This window comes from Salmo salar, chromosome ssa04 (genome assembly GCF_905237065.1).
Source record: "Salmo salar chromosome ssa04, Ssal_v3.1, whole genome shotgun sequence".
NCBI classification, from domain to species: domain Eukaryota; kingdom Metazoa; phylum Chordata; class Actinopteri; order Salmoniformes; family Salmonidae; genus Salmo; species Salmo salar.
The window spans coordinates 25,416,408-25,443,297 of NC_059445.1; the positions used below are offsets into that span (position 1 = coordinate 25,416,408).

The 26,890-nt window shown below is 42.1% G+C and overlaps 1 protein-coding gene and 1 long non-coding RNA gene across 5 annotated transcripts in view; one reads left to right on the forward strand and one right to left on the reverse strand.

Moving 5' to 3' along the window:
* The window catches only part of LOC123742435 (uncharacterized), a 37,862-nt gene extending 20,596 nt beyond the window's left edge, over positions 1–17,266 (reverse strand). Inside the window, exon 1 of the long non-coding RNA XR_006769585.1 lies at positions 17,138–17,266. This is a non-coding gene — a long non-coding RNA (uncharacterized lncRNA). The remainder of the gene's footprint in view (positions 1–17,137) is intronic.
* Positions 17,267–17,300: 34 nt separating this feature from the next.
* LOC106602781 (leucine-rich repeats and immunoglobulin-like domains protein 1) overlaps positions 17,301–26,890 on the forward strand; it is a 33,542-nt gene continuing 23,952 nt past the window's right edge. For all 4 annotated transcript variants that reach the window (XM_045716748.1, XM_045716749.1, XM_045716750.1 and 1 more), the window contains exon 1: positions 17,301–17,481. In XM_045716748.1, coding sequence (XP_045572704.1) covers positions 17,430–17,481 — 52 coding nt within the window. In that variant the 5' untranslated portion in view covers positions 17,301–17,429. The remainder of the gene's footprint in view (positions 17,482–26,890) is intronic.

Consider the following 26,890-nt stretch of genomic DNA (forward strand, 5'->3'; position numbering starts at 1 on the left):
AGATCCTACAAGACGTGCACACGTCATATAAGTGTTTACTGAGTGATAACTTGTTAAAAGACTATATTTACCTTGATTCATCTCAAACAGAGAGGGTGGATCTAGAGAGCACAAGACTGTCAAACTTCAAAAATGGAACTGAAACCACAATCTATAACTAGTTTTTCAGCCAAACAGCACCTCCATCAGTTGGTTTGCTCTGACATTCATAGATGGAGCTATGGATATAATGAGTCCATGAGATCTGTCACGCCCTGATCTGTTTCACCTGTCTTTGTGCTTGTCTCCACCCCCCCTCCAAGTGTCGCCCATCTTCCCCATTATCCCCTGTGTATTTACACCTGTGTTCTCTGTTTGTCTGTTGCCAATTTATTTAGTTTCATCAAGCCTACCAGCGGTTTTCACTCTGTTCCTGTCTCTTGATTTTTCCTGTTTTTCCCAGTTTTGACCTTTTCTGCCCACCATGAGCCTGCCTGACATCCTGTACCTTTGCCCCACTACACTGGATTACTGACCTATGCCTGACCTGACCCTGCCTGCCATCCTGTACCTTTGGCCCGCTAATCTGTATTATCGACCCCTGCCTGCCTTGACCGGTCATTTGCCTGCCCCTGTTGCTGTAATAAACATTGTTACTTCAACACAGTCGGCATTTGGGTCTTACCTGAATTGTGATAAGATCACAATTAAAGTTTTAAACATACAGTATTACGAGGAAAAACATTATTGGTTTATAAAAATATTGTGAGGCATTCAGAAGTTATATTATCATTAATTGTATCAATAATTGAAATGAGAATACAGCTGTAAATATTTTAGATTGTCCCTTTACTGTACAATGCATTCAGAAAGTATTCAGACCCCTTCCCATTTTCCACATTTTGTAACATTACAGCTTTATTCTAAAATGGATTAAATGCATTTTTTTTCCCCCTCATACATCTACATCAATCCACACACACCATAACGACGAACCAAAAATTGTTTTTTAGAAATGTTTGCAAAAAAACGGAAATATCACATTTACGTAAGTATTCAAACCCTTTTTTATGAGACTCGAAATTGAGCTCAGGTGTATCCTGCTTCCATTGATCGTCCTTGAGATGTTAGGACAATTTGATTGTAAATTCAATTGATTGGACATGATTTGGAAAGACACATACCTGTCTGTATAAGGTCCCACAGTTGACAGTTCATATCAGTGCAAAAACCAAGCCATGATGTCAAAGGAATTGTCCGTAGAGCTCCGAGACAGGACTGTGTTGAGGCACAGATCTGGGAAAGGGTACCAGAACATTTCTGAAGCATTGGAGGTCCCCAAGAATACAGGGGCCTCATCATTCTTAAATGGAAGAGGTTGGGAACCTCCAAGACTCTTCGTAGAGCTGGCCGCCCAACCAAACTGACCAATCATGGTAGAAGGGCCTTGGTCATGGAGGTGACCAAGAACACAATGGCCACTCTGACAGAGCTCCAGAGTTCCTCTGTGGAGATGGGAGAACCTTCCAGAAGGATAACCATCTCTGCAGCACTCCACCAATCAGGCCTTTCTGGTAGAGTGGCCAAACAGAAGCCACTCCTCAGTATTATGCATTTGGCAGCCCGCTTGGAGTTTGCCAAAAGGCACCTAAAGGACTCTCAGACCATGAGAAACAAGGTTCTCTGGTCTGATGAAACCAAGATTGAACTCTTTGGCCTGACTGCCAAGCGTCACAATTGGAGGAAACCTGGCACCATCCTTACGGTGAAGCATGGTTGTGGCTGTGGGGATGTTTTTCAGCAGCAGGGACTGGGAGACTAGTCAGGATCGAGGAAAATAAATGAACGGAGCAATGTACAGAGAGATCCTTGATGAAAATCTGCTCTAGAGCGCTCAGGACCTCAGACTGTGGTGAAGGTTCACCTTCCAACAGAACAACGACACAAAGCACACAGCCAAGACAACGCAGGAGTGGCTTTGGGACTGAATGTCCTTGAGTGGCCCAGCCATTGCCAGGACGAACCCAATTGAAGATCTCTAGAGATACCTGAAAATCGCTGTGCAGCGACGCTCCCCATCCAACCTGACAGAGTTTGAGAGGATCTACAGAGAAGAATGGGAGAAACTCCCCAAAAACAAGTATGCAAGCCTGTAGCAAGAAGATGGCTGTAATCGCTGACAAAAGAACTTCAACAAAGTACTGAGTAAAGGGTCTGAACACTTATGTAAATGTAATATTTCATTTTTTACTTTGTCATTATGTGGTATTGTGTATAGATTGATGAGGGAAAAAAACAATTTAATCAATTTTAGAATAAGGCTGTTGCAGTGAATGTCTAAGGCACTGCATCGCAGTGTTAGTGGCGTCACTACAGACCCGGGTTCGAACTGGCTTACGTAGTTAAATAATTATTAAAAATGTTTTATTAAGATGCTGCTGTTAATCTTGTTGTTGTCTATTTCTCAGCAAATGGAAGATAAGTTTTCAAATTAACACATCTCTCTGTCACGTTAGTGCATGCCAACCACCCCTAACACTAAATTCCGGTCAAGCCCTGCCCATCATTACCACATGGTGCCAGGCAACACATACAGCACTTTGGAATGGTATGGTTAATGTTTTTTATTGATCCAATATGGTGTGTCCCCTTATAACCCAAGGCAGCAAGATAATAAACTCCATATAAGACACTATTAGTAAAATATCAACCATACTGTGCATACAGTATTTCTGTAGTGACGCAGTCTTCTTTGACTTTGCATACATGTTTTATTATATTCTCCTCTGACAGAGAACAGAGGGATGTTTTATCAGGTGAGGTTAGCTACAGTTAAACCTAGTGTGATAAAGGCACAGAAAAACCAAGATGGAGGTGAAAATACACTGTGACCAATACTCTTAAAGTCTGAGAAAGTTCCATCCAAACCTAAAATAGAAATGAGGAGTGGGGGTAAAGGGGATTGAGAGCATGGGTTGTGGCTTGAGCTGTATTGCGTAAGAGAAGCTGTACAGTGCTGGAGGAAGGTACCACATCTTTCATATAAGCAAGTGAGAATGAGAGTGACTGACCCATATAGGCTACTGACTACAAAGTGAAAAGACAGAGAAGCGATAACCACACGCTATGGTGAGAAAGAAGCTCATTTCTGCACAGCATGCAATGCACATGCACACATGCATATTCACGCAACCACCATACTATGGGGATGATGAAGGGGTTGATGGAATCCATGTGGGTTGACATGTTCATTTTGATACATGTGTATTTGCAGTCTTTATTGAGCAAACAGAAGCATCTACCACACTCTCTCTCCATTTGTGGGTGTTGTTATGAGACTAACGTCAGGGGCTTATTCAAAGAACCTTGCAGATAGAACAGTGATGTACAGAAGATCAGAAGTCGTCTGTGTAGGCCTATATTCTGTAAAACACATTCCTATTAGCTATGCTTCTGATCACATGTAAATAAAATAACTACACCACAGTCATCGAAAGGGACATGCAACTCTGATGGTAGCTGCAGAATGCTGGATAACTTTCAAATATAGTGTTCTTTAATCCTGCATAGTGTTGAAAATATATAGCATCTGACAACTCAAACATTTATATTTCTACAAAGGCAATTTGTTTTTCAGGTATTTTCACCATGCAGTTCTGGACGTATTTATTCCATTTTCTTTTGTACTGCGTTGTTTTGTCTTGACACATTTACTACCATTTTCCATTCTCTCACAATGGACATTAACATTCAGTAACCTTCATTGTAAATGTACACAATACCACAATAAATCTGCTCCTTTTATTCTCTGTCCCCAACGCACTAGACGACCAGTTCCTACAGCCTTTAGCCGTACCCTTATCCTATTCCTCCTCTGTTCCTCTGGAGATGTAGAGGTTAACCCAGGCCCTGTAGCCCCCAGTTCCACTCCTACTCCCCAGGCGTTATCATTTGTTGACTTCTGTAACCGTAAAAGCCTTGGTTTCATGCATGATAACATCAGAAGCCTCCTCCCTAAGTTTGTTTTATTCACTGCTTTAGCACACTCCGCCAACCCTGATGTCCTAGTCGTGTCTGAATCCTGGCTTAAGGCCAACAAATATTCTGACATTTCCATCCCCAACTACAACATTTTCCGCCAAGATAGAATTGCCAAAGGGGGTGGAGTTGCAATCTACTGCAGAGATAGCCTGCAGAGTTCTGTCATGCTATCCAGGTCTGTGACCAAACAGTTCGAGCTTCTACTTTTAAAAATACACCTTTCCAGAAACAAGTCTCTCTTATAGACCCCCCTCAGCCCCCAGCTTTGCCCTGGACACCATATATGAATTAATTGCCCCCCATTTATCTTCAGAGTTGGTACTGTTAGGGGACCTAAACTGGGAAATGCTTAACAGCTGGCCATGCTTTACACCTGGCTACCCCTACTCTGGTCAACAGCTCTGCACCCCCCACAGCAACTTGCCCAAGCCTCACCCATTTCTCCTTCACCCAAATCCAGATAGCTGATGTTCTAAAAACAAAATCAGCTGGGCTAGACAATCTGGACCCTCTCTTTCTAAAATTATCCGCAGCAATTTTTGCAACCCCTATTACTAGCCTGTTCAAACTCTCTTTTGTATCTTCTGAGATCCCTAAAGATTGGAAAGCTGCCGCAGTCATCCCCCTCTTCAAAGGGGAGACACTCTAGACCAAAGCTGCTACAGACCTATATCTATCCTACCCTGCCTGTTTAAAGTCTTCAAAAGCCAAGTTAACAAACAGATCACCAACCATTTCGAATCCCACCGTACCTTCTCCGCTATGAAATCTGGTTTCAGAGCTGGTCATGGGTGCTCCTCAGCCACGCTCAAGGTCCTCAACGATATCATAACCGCCATCGATAAGAGACAAAACTGTGCAGCCGTCTTCATCGACCTGGATAAGGCTTTCGACTCTGTAAATCACCACATTCTTATCGGCAGACTCAATAGCCTAGGTTTCTCAAATGACTGCCTCGCCTGCTTCACCAACTACTTCTCAGATAGAGTTCACTGTGTCAAATTGGAGGGCCTGTTGTCCGGACCTCTGGCAGTTTCTTCGGGGTGCCACAGGGTTCAATTCTCGGCCAACTCTTTTCTCTGTATACATCAATGATGTCGCTCTTGCTGCTGGTGATTCTCTGACCCACCTCTACGCAGACGACACCATTCTGTATACATCTGGCCCTTCTTTGGACACTGTGTTAACAAACCTCCAGACGAGCTTCAATGCCATACAACACTCCTTCCATGGCCTCCAACTGCTCTTAAATGCAAGTAAAACTAAATGCATGCTCTTCAACCGATCGCTGCCCACACCCGCCTGCCCTTCTAGTATCACTACTCTGGACGGTTCTGACTTAGAATATTTGGACAACTACAAATACCTAGGTGTCTGGTTAGACTGTAAACTCTTCATCCAGACTCACATTAAGCATCTCCAATCCAAAATTAAATCTAGAATCGGCTTCCTATTTTGCAAGAAAGTATCCTTCACTCATGCTGCCAAACATACCCTCGTAAAACTGACTATCCTACCGATCCTTAACTTCGGCGATGTCATTTACAAAATAGCCTCCAACACTCTACTCAGCAAATTGGATGTAGTCTATCACAGTGCCATCCGATTTGTCACCAAAGCCCCATATACTACCCACCACTGTGACCTGTATGCTCTCGTTGGCTGGCTCTCGCTTCATATTCGTCGCCAAATCCACTGGCTCCAGGTCATCCATTAGTCTTTGCTAGGTAAAGCCCCGCCTTATCTCAGCTCACTGGTCACCATAGCAGCACCCACCCGTAGCACGTGCTCGAGCAGGTATATTTCACTGGTCATCCCCAAAGCCAACTCCTCCTTTGGCCACCTTTCCTTCCAGTTCTCTGCTGCCAATGACTGGAACAAATTGCAAAAATCACTGAAGCTGGAGTCTCCCTCACTAACTTTAAGCATCAGCTGTCAGAGCAGCTTACCGATCATTGCACCTGACATAGCCCATCTGTAAATAGCCCACCCAACTACCTCATTCCCATATTATTTATTTTTTGCTCCTTTGCACACCAGTATCTCTACTTGCACATTCATCTTCTATCACTCCAGTGTTTAATTGCTAAAATGTAATTATTTCACCACTATGGCCTATTTATTGCCTTACTTCCCTTATCTTACTACATTTGCACACACTATATATAGACTTTCCTATTGTGTTATTGACTGTACGTTTGTTTATCCCATGTGTAATTCTGTGTTGTTTGTGTTGCACTGCTTTGCTTTATCTTGGCCAGGTCACAGTTGTAAATGAGAACTTCTTCTCAACTGGCCTACCTGGTTAAATAAAGGTGAAATAAAAAATATTTAAAACCTGTCCATATCTCATTTTTTGGGCCTTCAGGCAGTTTACATTTTGTTTATCTATTTGGTCATTCCTTGTCATTTCAGCAAGCCATGTCACCCACCATCTCAGATTGTTCTGAAATGAGTTCTGTAGCTTGAAACAGATAAGATTAGCATTCCTAGATTAAAAAATATATATATATAATTTGGTCTCTGAGAAAATAAGCTAACTGATTGCACCTAAATTGGCCATTTTCATCTATAGGAATCATTCACATTAACCATAAGCACTCCCATTACATTGCGCATGATGTCATTCATTTGACATCCACAGCGGAGTGGAAATGCAATGCCCCCTTGTGGTTGAAGGCTCCATTGTGGTTGAAGGATCGAAACCATGCGTCTTCTTCAGTCCGGCCAGAGTCCGTCACAGAACAGGAAGTTTTTGATGATAATTAAAAACAGGTCGCAAGCTAGAATTTAGCGTAGCTTTTAGCTAGCTAGTTAGATGCTCTGTAGGCTTGCTTGACTTGCTAGAAAGTTACAGAAACAAGTTGATGAAAAAGTAACTAAACAAACATGTTTTATTATCAACTGAAACAATATTGTTCTACTGCATTGAATGAAAAGGTCATATTTTGCAATCTCCCAAAATAAATTAAATCCCCGACGAGAGACTAGGCTATATTTTGTCTTGCGTGTTGTGAAACCCTCCCTGAGCTCTTCGTCCAGTACCGGAACGAGATTGCATGAAGATAACGTACAGCATCATTAAATATGTCACGATGTATTTCAAGATCAATGCATGTGTTGTCAATGTAAGACTTCAAAATGTATGTGTTTTCAGATAGGCCTAACAAGATTCAGGTTTTACAATTATACAGCAGTCCCGGCGACGCTCTGTGTAAACTTTAATAATCCTCGGTTGCAATACGGTTTTGGAAACCTTTGAAACTTTACTTTCAAATCATCGAGAAATCATATTTAAAAACAAAAAGGATCCCACGGCCATATTTCCATATTACACCAACTCTGTGTGTGCTTGTTCATGGAACAGAAAAACGACCACTAATTATGTCACGTCCTGACCCTAGTAAGATGTCATTTTCTATATTAGAGTAGGGCAGAGCGTGACAGGGGGTGTTTTTGGTTGTTCTAAGTTTTCTATTTCTATGTTTAAGTTCTAGTTTTTCTATTTCTATGTTGTGATCGTTTGGGGTTGATCTCTAATTGGAGGCAGCTGATCCTCATTGCCTCTGATTAGAGATCATATTTAAGTAGGGGGTTTTCTCTTCCTGTTTTCTGGGTGATTATATTTTGAGTAGTGTGTTTTCTTCTCTGCGTCACGGTTTGTTGTTTTTGTGGTTTCAAGTATTTAAGTTTATTGCATTCAGTTTCACATTTAATAAATATGTGGAACGAAAACTACGCTGCATTTTGGTCCAATCCTTCAAACAGCTGTGACAAATTAGCTATCCAGCATCTCAGAACACCTGTGTGTAACAGAAGAGGGAAGCCAGAAAAGTGTTGAACTGAAAATATAAATGTATTAATCAAGACTCGCAGACTGTTTTGGCTGCCAGAGCCAGTTCAATTCTGGACATAAAATATAAAGATCTTGGACGCTAATGGAGTAGACTAGCCATCATGGGGTAGGCTACCGGTTGCTTGCCTATCAGCAGATTAATTTCTCTTTCCACTGCTGTTATAGAGACATCCTCTTGTTTATCTTATCTGAGCATAGGCCTGTTTATGGCATTTTATTACACAAATATTTACAGAGGAGGGAGAGACAGCAGGTGAGAGAGAGCATGGGGGGTGGTGTGTGAGTGTAAGGGTGGTGGTGTGTGTGTGGTGATTTATAGGCCCCAGGCAGAGTCCATGTCTATTTAACACAATCATGTTTTCTGAATGAAGGGAAGTTCGGAGCCGGCTCTTTTAGGTGAATGAATCAGAATGAAAACCCTAGCTGATAATACTTTTCCTGAATGATTTTTTCTTCGAAAGCTGTTTGCGGTGCAGAAAAAGGACAGGTATTTTAAAATACATAGGTCCATTATCATTTCTACATATTTTCTAACTCTTCTCTTTCAGTCGGTCACTCGGTATAACATACTACGGGGAGTTAACGACCAATCATATTTACCTGAAAACTGAAATCACGCCCAATGGGTCAATGGATGCCGAGCCCGCACTCGAAAGCCCTGTCTTCCTGGTGCTAATACCGGGGCACGCATTCATTTCTTATTCTTTGCTCTTCAGATTGCCTGAAGGAAGAATGTGTCAAGGAATTTACAAAATGTTCAATCACACAAAGACTACGAAATTCAGCTGTGACTTCAGTCTATGATAGTGGGTTGAGAGTACTCGTGCCCTTAGATGTTGTGAGTTTTGGGTCGTGGTATCGGTTTTTGTATTTGCTAAAAGCCAACTATTTTCTGCTCTGCTTGTGTAGCCAGTGCTTCCTTGCTTGAGTGAGATGGCCAGTGGTAAGATTAAGTTCACAAAGGCTAACCAGCCGAGTTTGAACCTCCGGCCATACCCTAGGGCATGTAGTTTGACAATGCAAATAAAAGATACTCAGGAGTGCTGTCCTGTTTGTCTGGGGTAGAAACACACTCAGGAGGCTTTGGCTCGTACCAGTTTGTGTGACCATTGTCTCTGGCTGCGTTCAACTTCCATTGAGCGTCGGGCTGACTTTGTGAGAGAGATTGAGACTGCTGGCAAAGGGTCTTACGGTGAAGCGACCTCGGCAATGACGAAGTCTGAGGCCGGAAGAGAGCAGAGACAATTTCTCTGGCAGTGTTTAGAGTATGGATTCTGGAATGATATACTATCCCTGGTTGGCTCTGGAGGATTTTCAGAGTTTGAATAGGATTAACTCAGTCTGGGGGAGCCTAAAGCCCCGGCTTTGGATTCGGCGGGGGAGAGTGAACTATTGGTCTTCTCCCCTGCAGTGGAGTTCCACCAGGTTTGGGGGAAGGTATTTATCTCCTGTCCCTGCATTGGTGAAGCCGTCGCTTACCCCCTCTTTAAAGATTTTGCCGATGAGCTAAAGGCGAGCTGTGATACCCCTCTTTTGGCCAAGCTGGTAAAATTGTGTGCCGCCCTATGGGACTCCCAATCACGGCCAGATGTGATACAGTCTGGATTCAAACCAGGGACTGAGATGCAGTGCCTTAGACTGCTGTGCCACTCAGGAGCCCTGTAGAGGGTATGGAGGAGGCTGGGCTCGTTTGCACACCGCTGATAGATGGAATGCTGGCGAATTACTTAGCTCCAGATGCTAACAAGGGGCCAAATCCTAGCGCGGTGCTTCTGAATAAACACTGCCGATTCTCAGAGCATCAGCTGGACAAAGAGTACCAAGCTGCGGGTGTCGCGGACCGGTTGTTGAATGTGGTCACAATGCTATAGATGTATCATATCGATTTGCTGCAAGAGTTTAACAAGAACATGGAGGCGGGGTTCTCATGGGCCGGGTAGTGACTGCAGGGTCATCGTGACCGAAGCATCCTTACTGAGATATGGAGCGCTACTCAGAAAGAGGGATTTGGTAAACAGCGCAAAGGATGCTGCATATTAATTCCCTAGAACTACAGACAGTTTTGCTATAGCTGAGGTTTTTATTTCAGATGTTGGAGGGCCAGTATGTGCTGGTAAGGTCTATCAACAGGCGAGGGGGATGTGGTCTCTCTCTCTCCTAAACCTGGCACATTATCTGTTCTTAAGGAGCAGTGCGAATTTCCTGTCGCTCAGGGCGATGTATCTTCACAGCTATCTCTATGGCGTGGAGACTGCACCCCTCAGTGGTTGAGTTTCTCATTTTCAGAACTCTTTGGTGGACATTTTGACATTCTTGCTATAACTTTTTGTGTAGGGCCTTTCTTTTCCGCATTGAAGGTTTAAATGGCAGCCATTTTGGCGTGTCATGTAGGAATTGATGGCTCTACCCCGGGGTCTCAGCCTCTTGTGTGCAGTTCCTAAAAGGTGTGCGTGAGCTCAGACCAGTGTCGAAGGCTATGGCACCGACCTGGGACCTGGCTTTGGTCCTGGACGCTCTGTGTGAGCCTTATTGGACTGTGGCTCTGACAATCCTTTCCTACAAGACTGTCCTGCTCATGGCCTTGGTGTCGGCCAAGCGTGTTTGGGATCTCCACGAGCTATCAGTACACCCTTCCTGTTTGGAGTTCGCACCTGCCGACTCCAAAATGATGTTACATCCTAATACATCTTTTGCTCCCAATGTTATAACTACTGTATGTCTTACAGGTCCCACTTTTCAAACTATTCCCTTTCTCATCTCCTCCATATGGGTGTGGCAGCTTCTTGGCCATTGTTCAGGGGCATGACGATTGGTGATAACTGTGCTGCAGTGAATTGGGGTTCCACACATACCTTTGTAAGGTTTTATCGCTTGGATTTAACGGCTCCCAGTGTTGCTCATAGCGTTTGGCAGCGTACAGGTTGTGCTGCCTGGTAACCCTTATCCGGTTTACCACAGTTCCCTGTGAGTTTGAGCCTTGTGCTGCCTTTAGGTGTGGCAGCACCTAAAGTGCACATTATCAGGATTACCTCAGCTTTCTGTGGATTTGAGCCTTTGGTTGCTGTGGCAGCGTGCGAGTATATAGTTTTCAGGTTACTGCAGATTTCCTGTCTGTTTGGGCCTCGGGCTGCCATGGTTAATCGACTCTAGTCTATGCTATGCAGCGCACATGTGTGTTTCACCAAGTCATGACAGGTGTTCTAATGTTTTGGCGTTGAGGTTCTGACATTTTAGACTCGCAAGGTGAGTATAGTTTTTGAAACCATGGGGTCTATGGAATTGGTCTACATGTGGCTCTGACAGTTCACGCTTCTCTGGTAAATATTAGGGAAAAAGGTGGCTTCTGTAACTAGGGTTGCACGATATAGGCAAAAAATCATATAGCGTTATTAAAAAAACAAATATTACAATTGCAATTTGACTTGCAATAAATATCAAAACACTTGGGTGAACTGTTGGAATAATTGAAGTTTGATGATGTATATTTAGAAACAAAGTGGAAAGCAGCATCATTCTTGTTTGGAACAATCTGTTGACTGCATTTGACCTAACAGAACAGCATGCAAACTTATAGTAAATACTACAGCGAGGAGGAATTGTGCTGTTGGAGTGGCGGGGCCGGACTTGTTGTGTGTGAAAAGCAGCCGCAAGAGGGGAAAAAAACGGAATAAAAAAGGACGCGATACACGGCCGGGTGGCGTTTCAAAATATTGCACACCATATGGATCTCTTGTGATATGGATATCTGAATTCAATTAATTGTGCAGCTGTAATCCCTTTTTGGAGCCGGTGGAACCTGTGTGTGCTTGGACTGCGCTGGGCCTCCTAGTTTGGTACCCTCTAAACCGACTTGGGGCGTGACCATTATCCCAGAAACCCTTGACCCACTCCAATTTGCATACCGCCCCAACAGATACACAGATGATGCAATCTCTATTGCACCCCACACTGCCCTTTCCCATCTGGACAAAGGGAACACCTATGTGAGAATGCTATTCATTGACTACAGCTCAGCGTTCAACCCCGTAGTGCCCTCAAAGCTCATCACTAAGCTAAGGACCCTGGGATTAAACACCTCTCTTTGCAACTGGATCCTGGACTTCCTGATGGGCCGCCCCAGGTGGTACGGGTAGGTAACAACACATCTGCCACGCTGATCCTCAACACTGGGGCCCCTCAGGGGTGGATGCTCAGTCCCCTCCTGTATTCCCTGTTCACCCATGACTGCATGGCCAAGCATGACACACCATCATTAAGTTTGCCGACGATACAACAGTGTTAGGCCTGATCACCGACAATGATGAGACAGCCTATAGGGAGGAGGTCAGAGACCAGGATAACAACCTCTCCCTCAACCTGATCAAGACAAAGGAGATGATTGTGGACTACAGGAAAAGGAGGACCAAGCACAGCCCCATTCTCATCGACGGGACTGTAATGGTGCAGGTTGAGAGCTTCAAGCTCCTTGGTGTCCACATCACCAACAAACTATCATGGTCCAAACACACCAAGACAGTTATGAGGAGGGCACGTCAAAGCCTATTCCCCCTCAGGAGATTTAAAAGATTTGGCATGTGTCTTCAGATCCTCAAAAGGTTCTAAAGCTGCACCATCACTATTTTTAATTAACCTTTATTTAACTAGGCAAGTCAGTTAAGAACAAATTCTTATTTACAATGACGGCCTACTCCGGTCAAACCCGGACACAGGGACAATTGTGCGCCGCCCAATCTTGGCCAGATGTGATACAGCCTGGATTCAAACCAGGTACTATAGTGACACCTCTGGCACTGAGATGCTGTGCCTTAGACTGCTGCGCCACTTGGGAGCTAAATGTTCCCTCTGTTTTGAATATTGGCCAACTGACAGAGCTCGCACTTCCTCTTGAACTTTTTCTGACACTGTAACAGGAACATTGAGTTGGGAAACACCCCCAATATGTTTCATTGGAGGAGAATTATTATTGTTTTATTTAACCTTTGTTTACCCAGGTTAGTCTCATTGAGATTAAATACATTTTTCAAGAGAGACCTGGTCCAACCAAGATAGCAGCAGGGGGGAGCAATGTTTGATACAAATATCAGACATATTGTAACAACTTACAGACATAGACACACCATAAAAAATGAACATTTACATAGACAGACATACATTTCAATTACAGAAACATACAATCGTCTTAGATTTAAAAAAATATATATCATATGTACCACAGCATCAAGTCCGAATGACAATCACATTCCTTGGTAACATGTGAGTCAACCAAACATTCAAACTCCTCCAAGGAAACAAGATCGTGGAGATTCATGCTGGTCTGGACAGAATTACAAAACCATGGGTATTAGTTAAAATACATTTTGCCATGATACTTTCTGATTTTAGTAACTGTTAAAAGTAAGTAGTGAGACCGTAACTGGTATTTATTTCCTGACCTTATCAAAGAAAAACAGTGATAAAGTCACAGTTTTCCCAAAATGCCCTTCTAAATCATAGTATAACAATGTGTAAGCCTAAGTAGAGTCAACGACGAACAGCCAACAGCACTATAGAGATCACAGTGATGTGTCAGATGCTTTTGGTTGCTAATAAACCTAAGAGCTGCATGATACACGAAATCAATTGCCTTCAGGGTAGTGGTTGAGGTCTGTATATAAATTACATCACTATAGTCCAAGACATACAGGAATGTACCCGTACCAGCTATTTTCTGGCCTCCAAAGAAAAAACAACCCTTATGCCGGTAATAAAAACCTATTCTCAACTTGATCTTCTTTACCAGGTTCTCAACATGATTAGGGAGACTCAGCTTCACTTGCTCTATGGAATTTCCTTCCAAGGTAGTAATGACATGGTTTTCAGAGTGTTTAGTATTGGAAAATACTATGTATTTTGTTTTAGAGGAATTCAGAAGAAGCTTCAAATCAAACTGATTGTGTTGACGGATGTTAAAAGCTGTTTGAGCTTTTTCAAAAGCCAAAGTCAAACTGCTGCCACTTGAATAGAGAACAGTGTCATCCACATAGAAATGTACTGTACATCAAATAAAATGTATTGGACACATACACATATTTAGCAGATGTTATTGCAGGTGTAGCGAAATGCTTGTGTTCCTAGCTCCAACAGTGCACTAGTATCTAACAATTCTGAAAAATACACACAAATCTAAAAGTAAAAGAATGGAATTAAGAAATATATAAATATTGTGAGAAGCAATGCCTGAGTGGCATTGACAAAAAAATACAGTATATACATATGAAATGAGTAAAACAGTATGTAAACATTATTAAAGTGACTAGTGTTCCATTTAAAGTGACCGTCAGCAATATCAAGTCTTCCAATGTTGTTGGGTCCACCAACAAAATGAAGAACCCAAGTATGGATCAAATTCAAAGAATGGCAAGTATTTAAGATGCATTCAATGGTATCAGACTGTTGTTCTTTAAAAGGAAATGTCTGTCACATAGAGAAGAGCGATAGCAGAACGATAGACAACTGGTTGAGGAAACAGGCAGTGGGCTTCACGTAAAACGTCAATGTGGTCAGAGCAGTAAATGAGATGGGGAAGATTGTTGAGAATGCTGTGAATGTCTCAATAATGATACTGTTATAGCGTGAGAAGAAAAAACCTGTGGGTTATGAGGGTGTCGCAGTTATCATAGTGTCAAAGTTGAGTGTCTGAACGTGGTGAACTGTTCTTGTTCTGGTTAAAAACACTCCCGTAGAACAAGAAAAGAGACTTCTTTAGTGCTATTAGTACATCTGAATTAACTGACAACTGCTAAATGGTTTAACTAGCTAACATAAACGTCTCACAATAGGTTTCTAACCTCAAGGGTCTGTTTAAAGGAGAAATAAATACAATATTTATCTCTAATTTGTAATATTTTTTTCATAAATGTGTTTTTCTAGAGATGTTGTAATGTGTCAATATAAAAACTGTTTACTGGCAACATATCCATGTTCCATTCAATGTAGCCTAGTATTTACCAACTATCCTGTATGTGAATGACTGCCTTGGATGTCAAAATGATTGGGGTATTAATTTCAAGATTCAAGATTTTAAAGGTTCAAGATTTACAATATTTCTTAGCGTTAAAAGTTATACTTACTTACTCAGTCCTCTTATTCCCTTCTGGGACATTAAGCCGCTGTCACGGCTGTTCAAATGATCGGACCAAAGCGCAGCGTGTTCGTAGTTCCACATCTTTATTAACCGTGAAACTAAATGCAATACACCAATCACTTGAAATACCAAAACAACAAAACATGACGCAGAGAGGAAAACACAGTACTCAAAAATTAACAACCCACAAAACCAAAAGGAAAAAAAAAACTACATAAATATGATCTCCAATTAGAGACAACGAGAACCGGCTGCCTCTAATTGGAGATCATCCCAATAACCCCAACATAGAAATAGAAATCTAGAAAGCCCACATAGAAACAGAAAACAATAAAACCACCCAAAACACCCACTGTCACGCCCTGACCACTCTACTATAGAAAATGACCTCTTACAAGGGTCAGGACGTGACAGCCGCAACAATTGTCTCCCACTGGAGTATGTCTTTGACCACAGCTTGTGCCATCTGTCCCATAACCTATAAAGACTCAGCTCATCCAGCTCAGCAGCCACTACCGTCCGTCGCCATGTCGTTTTTGGCCGGTGTATCTTATAAAAGTTATAGTTCACCCTATTACAGAAATGTGTCCATTGTTGTCTTACCTCGGTCTTGTCCTGATTCCACGGCATCTACTCCACAATTCCACGGCATCTACTCCACGGCATCTACTCCACAATCCCTCATAAATCACAAACTGCAGGATCTTCTCCAAAATGAATACGGGAAAAATATACTATACAATATCCCTATACTAACGTCACAAAACTTGAGAAAACCAATCAGAATGCAGGTGAAACATGTCTGTCCAGCTAACCTTCACAAATGTGTCAGTTCATGTGTTATAAGAATGTATTTAACGAGCTGTGAGGAACTGAAGAATAAATGAACATGTCTGTGACAAAGCTTATCTAGGTAGACATATTTGCTTGACATGCATATTATTTAAGAGTAACAGTAATCAATAATAATACATTTAGTTTCTTAACCTGCTTTCAGTTAAAAACAATCTCAAAGTGCTAAAGAGTAAGTATATTGTTACTATTGAGTGTACAGTAACTGATTTTAATTTGCTATTATTAGCTTTAGGTGTTGGGTTAAGTAGTTTTAGTTTTTACAGGCTCTGATTCAGACGGAGATAAATTGACAAATAATTCACTTAAGTACATTTTGGGGGGGCATAAGTCCATGTTAAATCAACTTATCTCAAGTCTGAATAGGGTCCCCATTGCCTACTGAAATGTTTTTTTTTTAACCTTTATTTAACTATGCAAGTCAGATTCTTATTTACAATGACGGCCTAGGAACAGTGGGTTAACTGCCTTGTTCAGGGGCAGAACAACAGATTTTTACCTTGTCAGCTCGGGGATTCGATCTAGCAACCTTCCGATCTAGCAACCCAACATACCCTTGCGCAGTTTTCACATTTTGCCGCCTTAAATTAAATTATTAAAAGGGATTCAATTGGGATTTTTTTTCTCACTGATATACACAACCTACAACACATTTTCAAACTAAAAGAACAATTGTAGAAATGTGACAATACTTTTGGTCCCCTAAATTGGGGGAGCTATGTACAAGAAGTGCTGTAATTCCTAAACGGTTCACCCAATGTTGATCAAAATAGACAGCTGACTGTCTGCACACAAAGACACTAAACACATTACGCCCTGTTCAAATCGATCATTATTGTGTCACCTGGTCAAATTGTTCACAAAACAAAACATACAATATCCTTTAAATAAATGCACGTCGCTACACCCGCAGTAATATCTGCTAAATATGTGCATGTGACCAATAAAATGTCATTTTATTTGATGTAAAAAAATATATAATAATAATGTTTAATCAAGAATGATTAACGAGTGTCCCTGGCTGTTTTCTCTCTCTCCTCCCTTCTCTTGCTCTCCCCTCTCTCGCTCTCCCCCCTCTCTCACTCTCCCACCTCTCTCGCTCCCCCCCTCTCTCTCTCTCCCTCTCCCCCCTCGCTCTCCCCCCTCTCTCGCTCTCTCTCTCTGCCTCGAAATGGAATGCTCATCCACCATCACTCAACATTCAAAAATTATCTGGAGAAGAAAGAAGGCACACAGGATAAGTTAATCTATAACAGTCTTTTGAGAGACAAATTAACAGGTGTTACCTTTGATGCGGTTTCATCATATTGAAAAACACAGCAAAGATTCCTGGGTACACCACCAAGGCTGCCGCTCCGATAACAGGATAATATCTCCCTCCATGCCCCTCCTCTTTTTTGTGTTGTGTGTGAAAAGCAAATACAGCTGTAGATGGAGTTATAGCTGTTACTAACTCCACCCACCCGGCCCCTGGGACAGCTTAAACTAACAAACTTAATGTCTGGGCGCTCTTGTCGAGTATCTCAGACTATGTCATTTGTAGATGATTGTGTGGAACCAGTTGGATGATTGGCTACAATGCTGTTTTCTCAAAGAAAAAAACAGAAGGTGACGCTACTGTATCTCTTCGGTATGTGCCCCTTGATTATTGTGACTGTGGTTGTAGAGACTTGAGACTAGAGACAGCTGTTGTTAAACTCATTTGTGACACCTTTAGACATTTTTCCATGTGATACAGAAATGTCATATATATGTGTAAGCTATACATGTCGGCTTATTAGTCTTATTAGTTATGTTCCCAAATGTAATTACTATATCTGCAGGCTTGGCTACCTGATGCTTTATACAATTTTATGGGACTTCCACTGTTGTTCCAGGCGTAGCCTACACCCTCAAGTTACACAACAAATATAAAAGGAGGCAGTGATCCATTTGCTAAGGTTGTAGGGAGATTTTCTGTGCAAAAGCAATTACACAAGCATAGCCGCAGAAAACAGTTTGATGGTGGGGGCTGGTTGCTGTTAGTTTTTTTCCTTCTTTTTTATTTTTCAGGGGGTGCTACAGCACCCCTATTTCCCGTGGCTATGTTCACAAGCGTTGATGGCTACACCTAACAACAGTTGTGTGAAAAGAAATTGTGCAGACAAACTCTGTTGTATCTCATAGAGAAAGCGAAGTTGATCCATTTGAGTAACTCGAGGTGACTATGTTATCTATTTCTCTGGGACTAATGATCTGACTGACTGAATTTGCCTCTTATTTGAATGTTGGGCTTGAATGTGAGCTCACACAAGTCATTCTCCTCTGTGTTCAGGATGGAGAAGAGAGAGCATTTTCTCTTGGTAACAAGATTTTATCAACTCACTGCATTAGATGTTTGTCCAACTTGCCTGAAGCGCTGCTCTTGAACAACTTCCCTTTTCTGAAACTGTAATATGAACAACTGTGTTTATATTTCGTGTGACAATTTAAAACATTATTGTCGTGATAAGAACTAGAGTTGGGAATCTCCTCCATGGTGTCGCATTATTGAATGACAATGAGCATAGGTCCATCAACAAAATGAAGAACCCCAGTAGATCAAACATTCAGGGCCTGTTTCCTGGACACAGATTAAGCCCTGGACTAAAGAGTATGCACAATGTAGAATCTCCATTAAAATAGGCTTTTAGTCCAGGACTAGGCCTAATATGTGTCTGGGAAACAAGCCCTCAAAGTATTTAAGATAGTGTGAGAAGGTTGTGATTTCAATACAGGCTGTTAAAAAAAGAAGATGGTCTAAGTTAGGAACAGTGCTAACAGTGTAAAAATGAACCAGTTACATCTGAAGTTTCTAATCTTCGAATTTGAGAAAAAGACATTTGTTTTTTAACAATGTGTGTGAGCATGGTGTGTAGAGCATGGTGTATGCAACGCCAGGGTTGTGGGTTCGATTCCCATGGGGGGCCAGTACAAAAAACAAAACAAACAAAAAAAATGCATGAAATGTATTCACCACTGTAAGTCGCTCTGGATAAGAGCGTCTGCTGAATGACTAAAAATGTAAATGTAAATATCATCAGGTAGGCCTACAGTATATGCACTTGTAACTTTTTTACATTCAGGAAACTATCTACTAATTTATTATATTTTATTCCATGATATTGTTGTTACAAAATAGATTTGTGTTGACTGTGGGCATGGGAATACAAGAACATCTGCTATGCTAAATTAACAAACTAGGCATGCGTAGCTCACCACATGATCCTCAAACCAAAGACTGGACAAACTCGTGTTTCTTAAAGTTAATTCAAAGGCACTGTAGAATGACTGTATAGCTTAGTAAGGCAATTTTTGTGTCATTATTGTTTAATTATAAGTAATTGTTATTGGAAATGTCTATTTATACATCCTAAATGCAAAATGGATGTGCATGTTGCTAAGGTTTGATTTTCTCCTACAATGGCATAACCAAATCTATAGCTCAGTACTTGAAGCAAAGATATGCATATTCTTGTTACTATTTGAAAGGGAACACCTTGAAGTTTGTGGAAATGTGAAATGAATGTAGGAGAATATAACACATTAGATCTGGTAAAAGATAATACAAACAAAAAAACATGCAAGGCCATACATTGAGATATGATTCTATGTGTAATTAAGATGTTGTCCACAACATGCCAGCAGTGTGTGTGCAAAATTTTCAGACTGATCCAGTGAAGAATTACATTACTACACAAAATGTTGTATCTTGTCTGCGAGGAGTTGCCGTGATAAAAGTGTTTTGTTATTGTGCACTATCCTCAAACAATTGCATCGTATTCTTTTGCTGTGATGGCTTCTGTAAATTGGACACTGCAGTTAGGTTAACTTCTTAAGGATGGTGGCAGTATTGAGTTGCTTGGATGACTGACGTGCCCAGAGTAAACTGCCTCCTACTCACTCCCAGAAACTAAGATATGCATATTATTAGTAGATTTGGATAGAAAACACTCTAAAGTTTCTAAAACTGTTTGAATGATGTCTGTGAGTATAACAGAACTCATATGGCAGGCAAAAACCTGAGAAAGAATCCAACCAGGAAGTGATTTGTAGTTCTTCTATCTAATCCCTATTCAAACTACAGTGTCTGTGGGGTCATTTTGCACTTTCTAAGGCTTCCATTGGCTGTCAACAGCCTTTAGAAACGTCTTTCATGTGTCTCCTGTTACTGGGCAGAGAACAGGAGCTCAGTCTATCAGTGGACTGCCTGGGAGCAGTGAATTGTTTACTGTGCGTTCACACTGGCGCTCCGCTCATTCTGTTTCTTCTGTAATGAATACGTTATTGTCCGGTTGGAATATTATCAACGTTTTATTTTAAAAGACCCTAAGGACTGATTGTAAACATCGTTTTGACATGTTTCTACGAACGGTAATGGATTGGTAGGCAACCCTGTTGATGAAGTGCCGCAGACACTTCATGTTATTGATTTAACCGACCTGGAAGACCAGGTGTGTTGAATTTAGCAATCACTGAACTGCTGAATTATCTCAGTTGGTCAGGTATGGTGCCTAGTTGGAACAAAATCCTGCAGTACCTGCGGAACTCCAGGAACAAGGTTCCCTACCCCTGGTCTACATGATGACATTATTATGGATTTTTTTATGTGTAAAACGGCAGTCAAGTATTGATCATCATGTCACCAGAATCAGATCCTCGATATTTATTGGAAAGGAGCATCAAGATCACAGTGCAATTTCAACACCCTGTGAAGTTCATAAGTTATTTCATCTATAGCCTAATAAACTGCATGGTTTCCGAGTCGTAGTGGGAGGACCACACACTGTATCATCGTGTGACTCCAAGTTTACTTCGATATGATGGTTTTTATATAAATATTTGCGCATAAATGCATTTCCACCAGAGAAGAGCTTTGACTGGGCTGAGCGGGAGCTGGGGTGCCAGGGCCAAGGGGTGGGAGGGCCAAGATTCCAGAGGTGGCGGAATGGAGTGCTCGGTTTGGGATGTAGGCTTTGAGCATAGCCTGAAGGTAAGAAGGTGCAGTTACCCTTGCTGCTCCATAGGTAACCACCAGGGTCGTAAAGATGATTCGAGCTTCGACTGGAAGCCAATGCAGTGTGAGGAGGATCGGGGTGACATGGGAGAACTTAGGAAGGTTGAACACCAGGTGGGCTGCGGGATTCTGGGTAAGTTGCAGGGGTTGGATGGGACAAGAGTGGAGCCTAGCCAACAGAGAGTTGCAGTAGTCTAGATGGGAGATGACAAGTGTCTGGATTAGGACCTGCACCGCTTCCTGTGTGAGGAAATATTGTACTCTACGGATGTTGTACAGCATGAACCTGCAGGAGCAGGTCCCTGCTTTGATGTTTACAGAGAACGACAGGGTGTTGTCCAGGGTCACGCGACGGCCTTTCCCGGGAGGAAGATCAGCTCTGTTTTGTCGAGGTTGGTCTTGAGGTGGTTGGCCGACATCTAAGCTTAGACCCATGTTGCCACTTGGGTGTCAGAAGTTGGAAGGAGAAGAGCAGGAAGGAGAAGATCTGATGGTCCATGTTGGCGAAGGTAGTGGACAGATCTAGTAGGATGAGAGAGAGAGTCAGCTTTGGCAGAGAAGAGAGCCTCTGTGACACAGAGGAGAACGGTCTCAGTTGAGTGAGCCGCCTTTAAGCCTGACTGGTTAGGGTTAAGAAGATCGTTCTGAGAGAGATAACCAGAGAGTTGGTCAGAGACAGCATGCTCAAGTGTTTTGGAAAGAAAAGAAAGGGATACCGGTCTGTAGTTTGACATCAGAGGGGTCGAGTGTTGGTTTTTTGAGAAGGGGAGCGATTGGCCATCATGAAGTCAGAGGGGCCAGTGGTTAGGGATGAGTTGATTAGAAATGGGAGAAGGTAACAAATGACATGACCCTCCCCTGTACTAAATAAAAAAATACTAAACCTTCCCCTTGACTGAAATTGAAAAAGCATGACTCTCCTCTATTTTCCTCCGGGTCACAATAGTGTAAATTTCAACTACCCCCTAATTGGAAAAACACACCTGGCTGTTGACCAAGAAAATGCATTAAAGGGAAGGTAGCATAAAACTAACCACATATAACATGGATTTGCATTAGTACACGCATCAAAGTTCCACCAAACTTTTTTTTTTTTTGTTATTACATAAAACCGAGTCATGTAATGTAATATGGAGGACCCAGCAAACCAGCTTATTCCCTAGAATGTAAACTCCCACATAAATAACTTCAAATTAAACCAAATCGTTTGCACTCAATAATATTGGTTTCAATCAGATGTTTTGCTTCCAAAGAACAGCAAAGGAGCGATGTGGTTCAGAGCGAGTAACCGTTTATTCACAGCTAATTTAATTTTGTCTCCTAGAGATTTCTTTGTCAGATTTTGCAATATTTGTTTTACGTACAAGAAAATGCACTGCGATAGGAAACAAATTCATGACATACAGAGAGACATAAAACATACAAATTCATGACCAATAAAAACAAAAGTTTACATCTCAAATTCTTTTTTGGGGGGGCTTTCTTTTTCTGGGAGTGTTCCAGGAGTTCGACTTTCCACTTTCCACTTCCTGTCCAAATGCCTTTCAGGAACCCAGGGTCTTCACATGGATTTTTTTTATAGCCAGAATGAATCATATCTACACTGCACAACAACTGTCATTGAAAGCACAGTGCTTCCCTTCTGAATAATTCTACTTCCATCAAATATCCCCATCTCTTCAATGTATCAAATTACATAGACTAAGTCATCATTTATGAGACTGTAACAAAGCATAACATCTGCTAATTTGGGTTAGACTATTCATTTGTTATCTTAACACTATGACATGTTATATAACAGGCCTGAAAATTCTAGGTTTCACTGTTAGCCGCATCTTATTTTAGATAAAAGTGCATTGCACAAGCCACAACATGTCGCTCATAGTACATAATATGTATTTGAAAAGTACATTACCTGAATGATGGAATATGGGTTTATCGTTCTTAGGGTACTCAATCCATACCATGAAGGCCAATGAGGTGCTGCCTTCTGCCCTCTTCCCAGCTTCACACACCATCTTCATCTAGGAAGAGAAGGATGTGTTAGTAAGAACTACAAAAAATACAAAATGAGGATGCTACTACCACCACCACTACTACTACTACTACTACTACTAAAAGTAATTATCCACAGGTCGACTAAATGCTTGAGGACATAGATGTCAAAACATGAGAAGAAGTTATTAAGGGTAGAAAAATAGGAAATAGCCATTGTATTACTTTGATTAATAAAAATCACTTCTTGCATATCGGTAACTGCCAAGACTGACTATAGCCTATAATGGCCTTAATCTGGATTTACGCTCTACTAGGCATACTCTAATAGAGGCTCTGCAAATGTTTTGTAACTTTTAGCAACAAAAATATTTCACTTTCTGTCTTTTATTATTGCTCAGATTAATACCTGGACGAGTGAAAGCCAAGCCTCTGCTGACTACACTGGCTGACTAAGAATAACTACTCTCTGCTCAAGCGACCGCCATTTGGTCACAAAGCCCTCTGCTTCATTTGCCTCACAGACCGTGGACGTCAAACACATAAAAACGTAACAGGAATCAGACAACAAAATTAAGTACGAAATAATTTACAAGATATGATTGAACTGTGCTGTGTATAGTCAACTTTTTTCTTACCACCTCAGGTCTTATCCCAGCTTTGATTAGACTAGTACATGCAACTTCAATTGTAGGCCTATTTACTTTCCAGGCTTCATTTTGAAATGATATGGAACCATCATGGAAATGGTTGAAGTGGTCTCTATGTAGACTGACATGGGCTGGGAATGTCATGCCTGATTAGGCCTCTGTCTAATTGTCTCTTTTGCTTGTGTCTTGTGTGTTTTTGTGCTTTCTTTATACATATGTGAGCTGTGGAAAGGATTTAAATCTTCTGAGGACAGTACACTTTGTCTAATCGAATCTAATTTTGTTATCCCTGGTAATACCATGCCCTTCTGACTCCACATTGGAGATACTCAACTTCCCTTTTGATTAGCTGAGGTGATTTGGTCAAGTGTGAAATGCTCAATCGTGCAACAGTTGATCCTTGATTGTGATACAGTTTTGGAAACCTTGAACATTCAACTTAATAATCATCCAGAAATAACTTTAAAAGTAGGCCTACACAAGAAACTTAGTGTTATCTGTTTTAACACAGATTTCCACCAATATTTTTTTGTATAACACAGCTTTGAGCCAATGTTTGTTCTGTTTTCCTTTAGTGTCCTAGTTCAGGTAAATATTCAGCAAAAAACACAAATGTGGGAATCTGTGTCAAAACGATGCACATTAAGTGCATAATTTGTATTTGTAAAATGATTTTGGGGTGATATGAAGGTAAAGTTACTGTAGTTGCCGAAATCGTATTGCATGCAATGATTATTAGCCGGTTAGACAGAGCGTCGGCCATCGGGACAGCTGTACACAGTGACTCCACTGGGATCAATGGTTAGAATGAATGAATGACCTGTATGGCCTTGGTTTCTCATAAGCAGGTTAGACCTAGCTCTGATTTACCCAAGGTGTGTTTTGTTTTCGCCAGGCATAATGGGAAACAAGTCGTCCAAAAAGTTATACCTTTGACTCATCTGTCCGTAGAACATTCTTCCAAGAGTCTTGATGATCATCCAAGTGCTTCCATTTTTTTGTTTCTTGATGAGATGGGTCCCATTATGTCTGGTGAAAACCAAACATTGCATTCCACAGTAAGAACCTCATACCAACGGTCAAACAGGTGGTAGTGTGATGGATTGTGGATGCTTTGCTGCCTCAGGACCTGGATGACTTGCCATAGAAGGAAACATGAATTCTGCTATGTATCAGAGAATTGTCTGTGAGCTGAAGCGCAGCTGGGTCATGCAGCAAGACAATTATCAAAAACAGACAAGTCTACATGAAAATTGTTTAAAATCAACACATTTTTAGTTTTGGAATGGCTGGGTCAAAGTCCAGACCCAATCCCAATTTAGATGTTGCGGCAGAACTTGAAACAAGCAGTTCATGCTTGAAAACCTACAAATGTCACTGAGTTAAAGCAGTTATGCATGCAAGAGTGGACAAAATTCCTCCACAGTGATGTGAGAGACTGATCAACAACTACAGGAAGCATTTGCTTTGCTTTATCTTGGCCAGGTCGCAGTTGTAAATGAGAACTTGTTCTCAACTGGCCTAACTGGTTAAATAAAGGTGAAATAAAAACAATGGTTGCAGTTATTGCAGCTAAAGGTTATTGAGTGTAAGGGGGGAATTACTTATACACACAAGGGCATTTTGTTGTTATTTGTAAACTCAGGTTCCCTTTATTTAATACTAGGTTTTGGTTGAAGATTTGATAACATTCAGTATCAAAAATATGCAAAAATAGAGAAAACCAGAAAGTGGGCAAATATTTATTCATGGCACTGTAAGTTCCTGTAAATATTGGCACAGAAGTTGTCAATTGTCCTAGGGACATCAGAGATCATATCATTCCCTTTAACTGTTGAGTGGTGTTACTTTTAGAGTTACATTTATCCAGTATGAAAAAATAAGTAGAGTTCTGCTCTCCTTCAAGCCATTTTTTCATTGATCTGATGAAAGCACCTCCTGCCTTAACCTTGTTAATTTCAACCAGTTTGTTGGTTAACTAACTTAGCTTTATCCGTATCTGAAAGACGATTAGGAGGTCTCTGGAAGAGTGAGGTAATTCTTTATGTGTAACGCGGGTCGTACAAAGGGGACCAAGGCGCGGTATGTGAAGTGCTCATACTTTACTTTAATTGTGAAGACACTTAGAACAAAAACGACCGACAACAGTTCCGTCAGGTGAACATACACTAAACAGGAAACAACTACCCACAAACAGGAAAAAACACCCCTACTAAATATGACCTCCAATTAGAGGCAACGAGGAACAGCTGCCTCCAATTGAAGGTCAAACCAATAAACCTCAACATAGAAATAGATAACATAGAACAAACACAGAAACACCCCCTGTCATGCCCTGACCACTATATCATAGAAAATAACAACTTATATTGGTCAGGACGTGACAGTACCCCCCCCCCCCAAAGGTGCAGACTCCGAATGCAACACTAAACAACAAAAAACCCAAACCTAAAGGGAGGGTGAAAAAATGTCTATGGTGGCAGCTCTGGTTCCGGGCGTAGTACCCCCACCGCCCGCTGATCCCCCCGCTTCTGTTTGTCGAGAGGAACCAGACCATGGATCATCTTTGGAGGCTTCGGACCGCCCACCACCGCCGAAGACTCTGGGCTAAAAGCCGCCGCCAAAGGATCTGGGCTGCAGACCACCGCCGAAGGCTCTGGGCTGCAGATCACCGCCAAAGGCCAAGTGCTCACAGCAGGTACTGGCTGTACCGGGTTATGGAGGCGCACTGGAGGGAGAGTGCGAGGAACAGGAATCGGTCTCACCGGACTGGGAAGACGCACTAATGGCCGAGTGCTCACAGCAGGCACTGGCTGTACCGGGTTATGGAGGCGCCCTGGAGGGCGAGTGCGGGGAGCAGGAACAGGACGTACTGTGCTGGGCAGGCGCACTAGAGACCTGGTGCGTGGGGCTGGCTTTGGAGGCGCCAGACTAGTAACACGCACCTCAGGGCTAGTGCGGGGAGCAGGAACAGGGTGTACTAATGGCCGAGTGCTCACAGCAGGCACTGGCTGTACCGGGTTATGGCTGCGCACTGAAGGGAGAGTGCGAGGAGCAGGCATAGGACTTACTGGACTATGGAGGCGCACTGGAGGCCTGGTGCGTGGGGCTGGCTTTGGAAGCGCCAGACTAGTAACACACACCTCAGGGCTAGTGCGGGGAGCAGGAACAGGACGTACTGGATTATGGAGGCGTACCGGAGAGAGAGTGCGAGAAGCGGGCACGTGCTCACCACAATAAGCACGGGGAGTTGGCTCAGGGCTCACCCCTGGCCCAGCCAAACTACCCGTGTGCCCCCCCCCAAAACAATTTTGGGGGCTGCCTCTCATTCTTCCCCGGTAGGCTCCGATATCTATCAA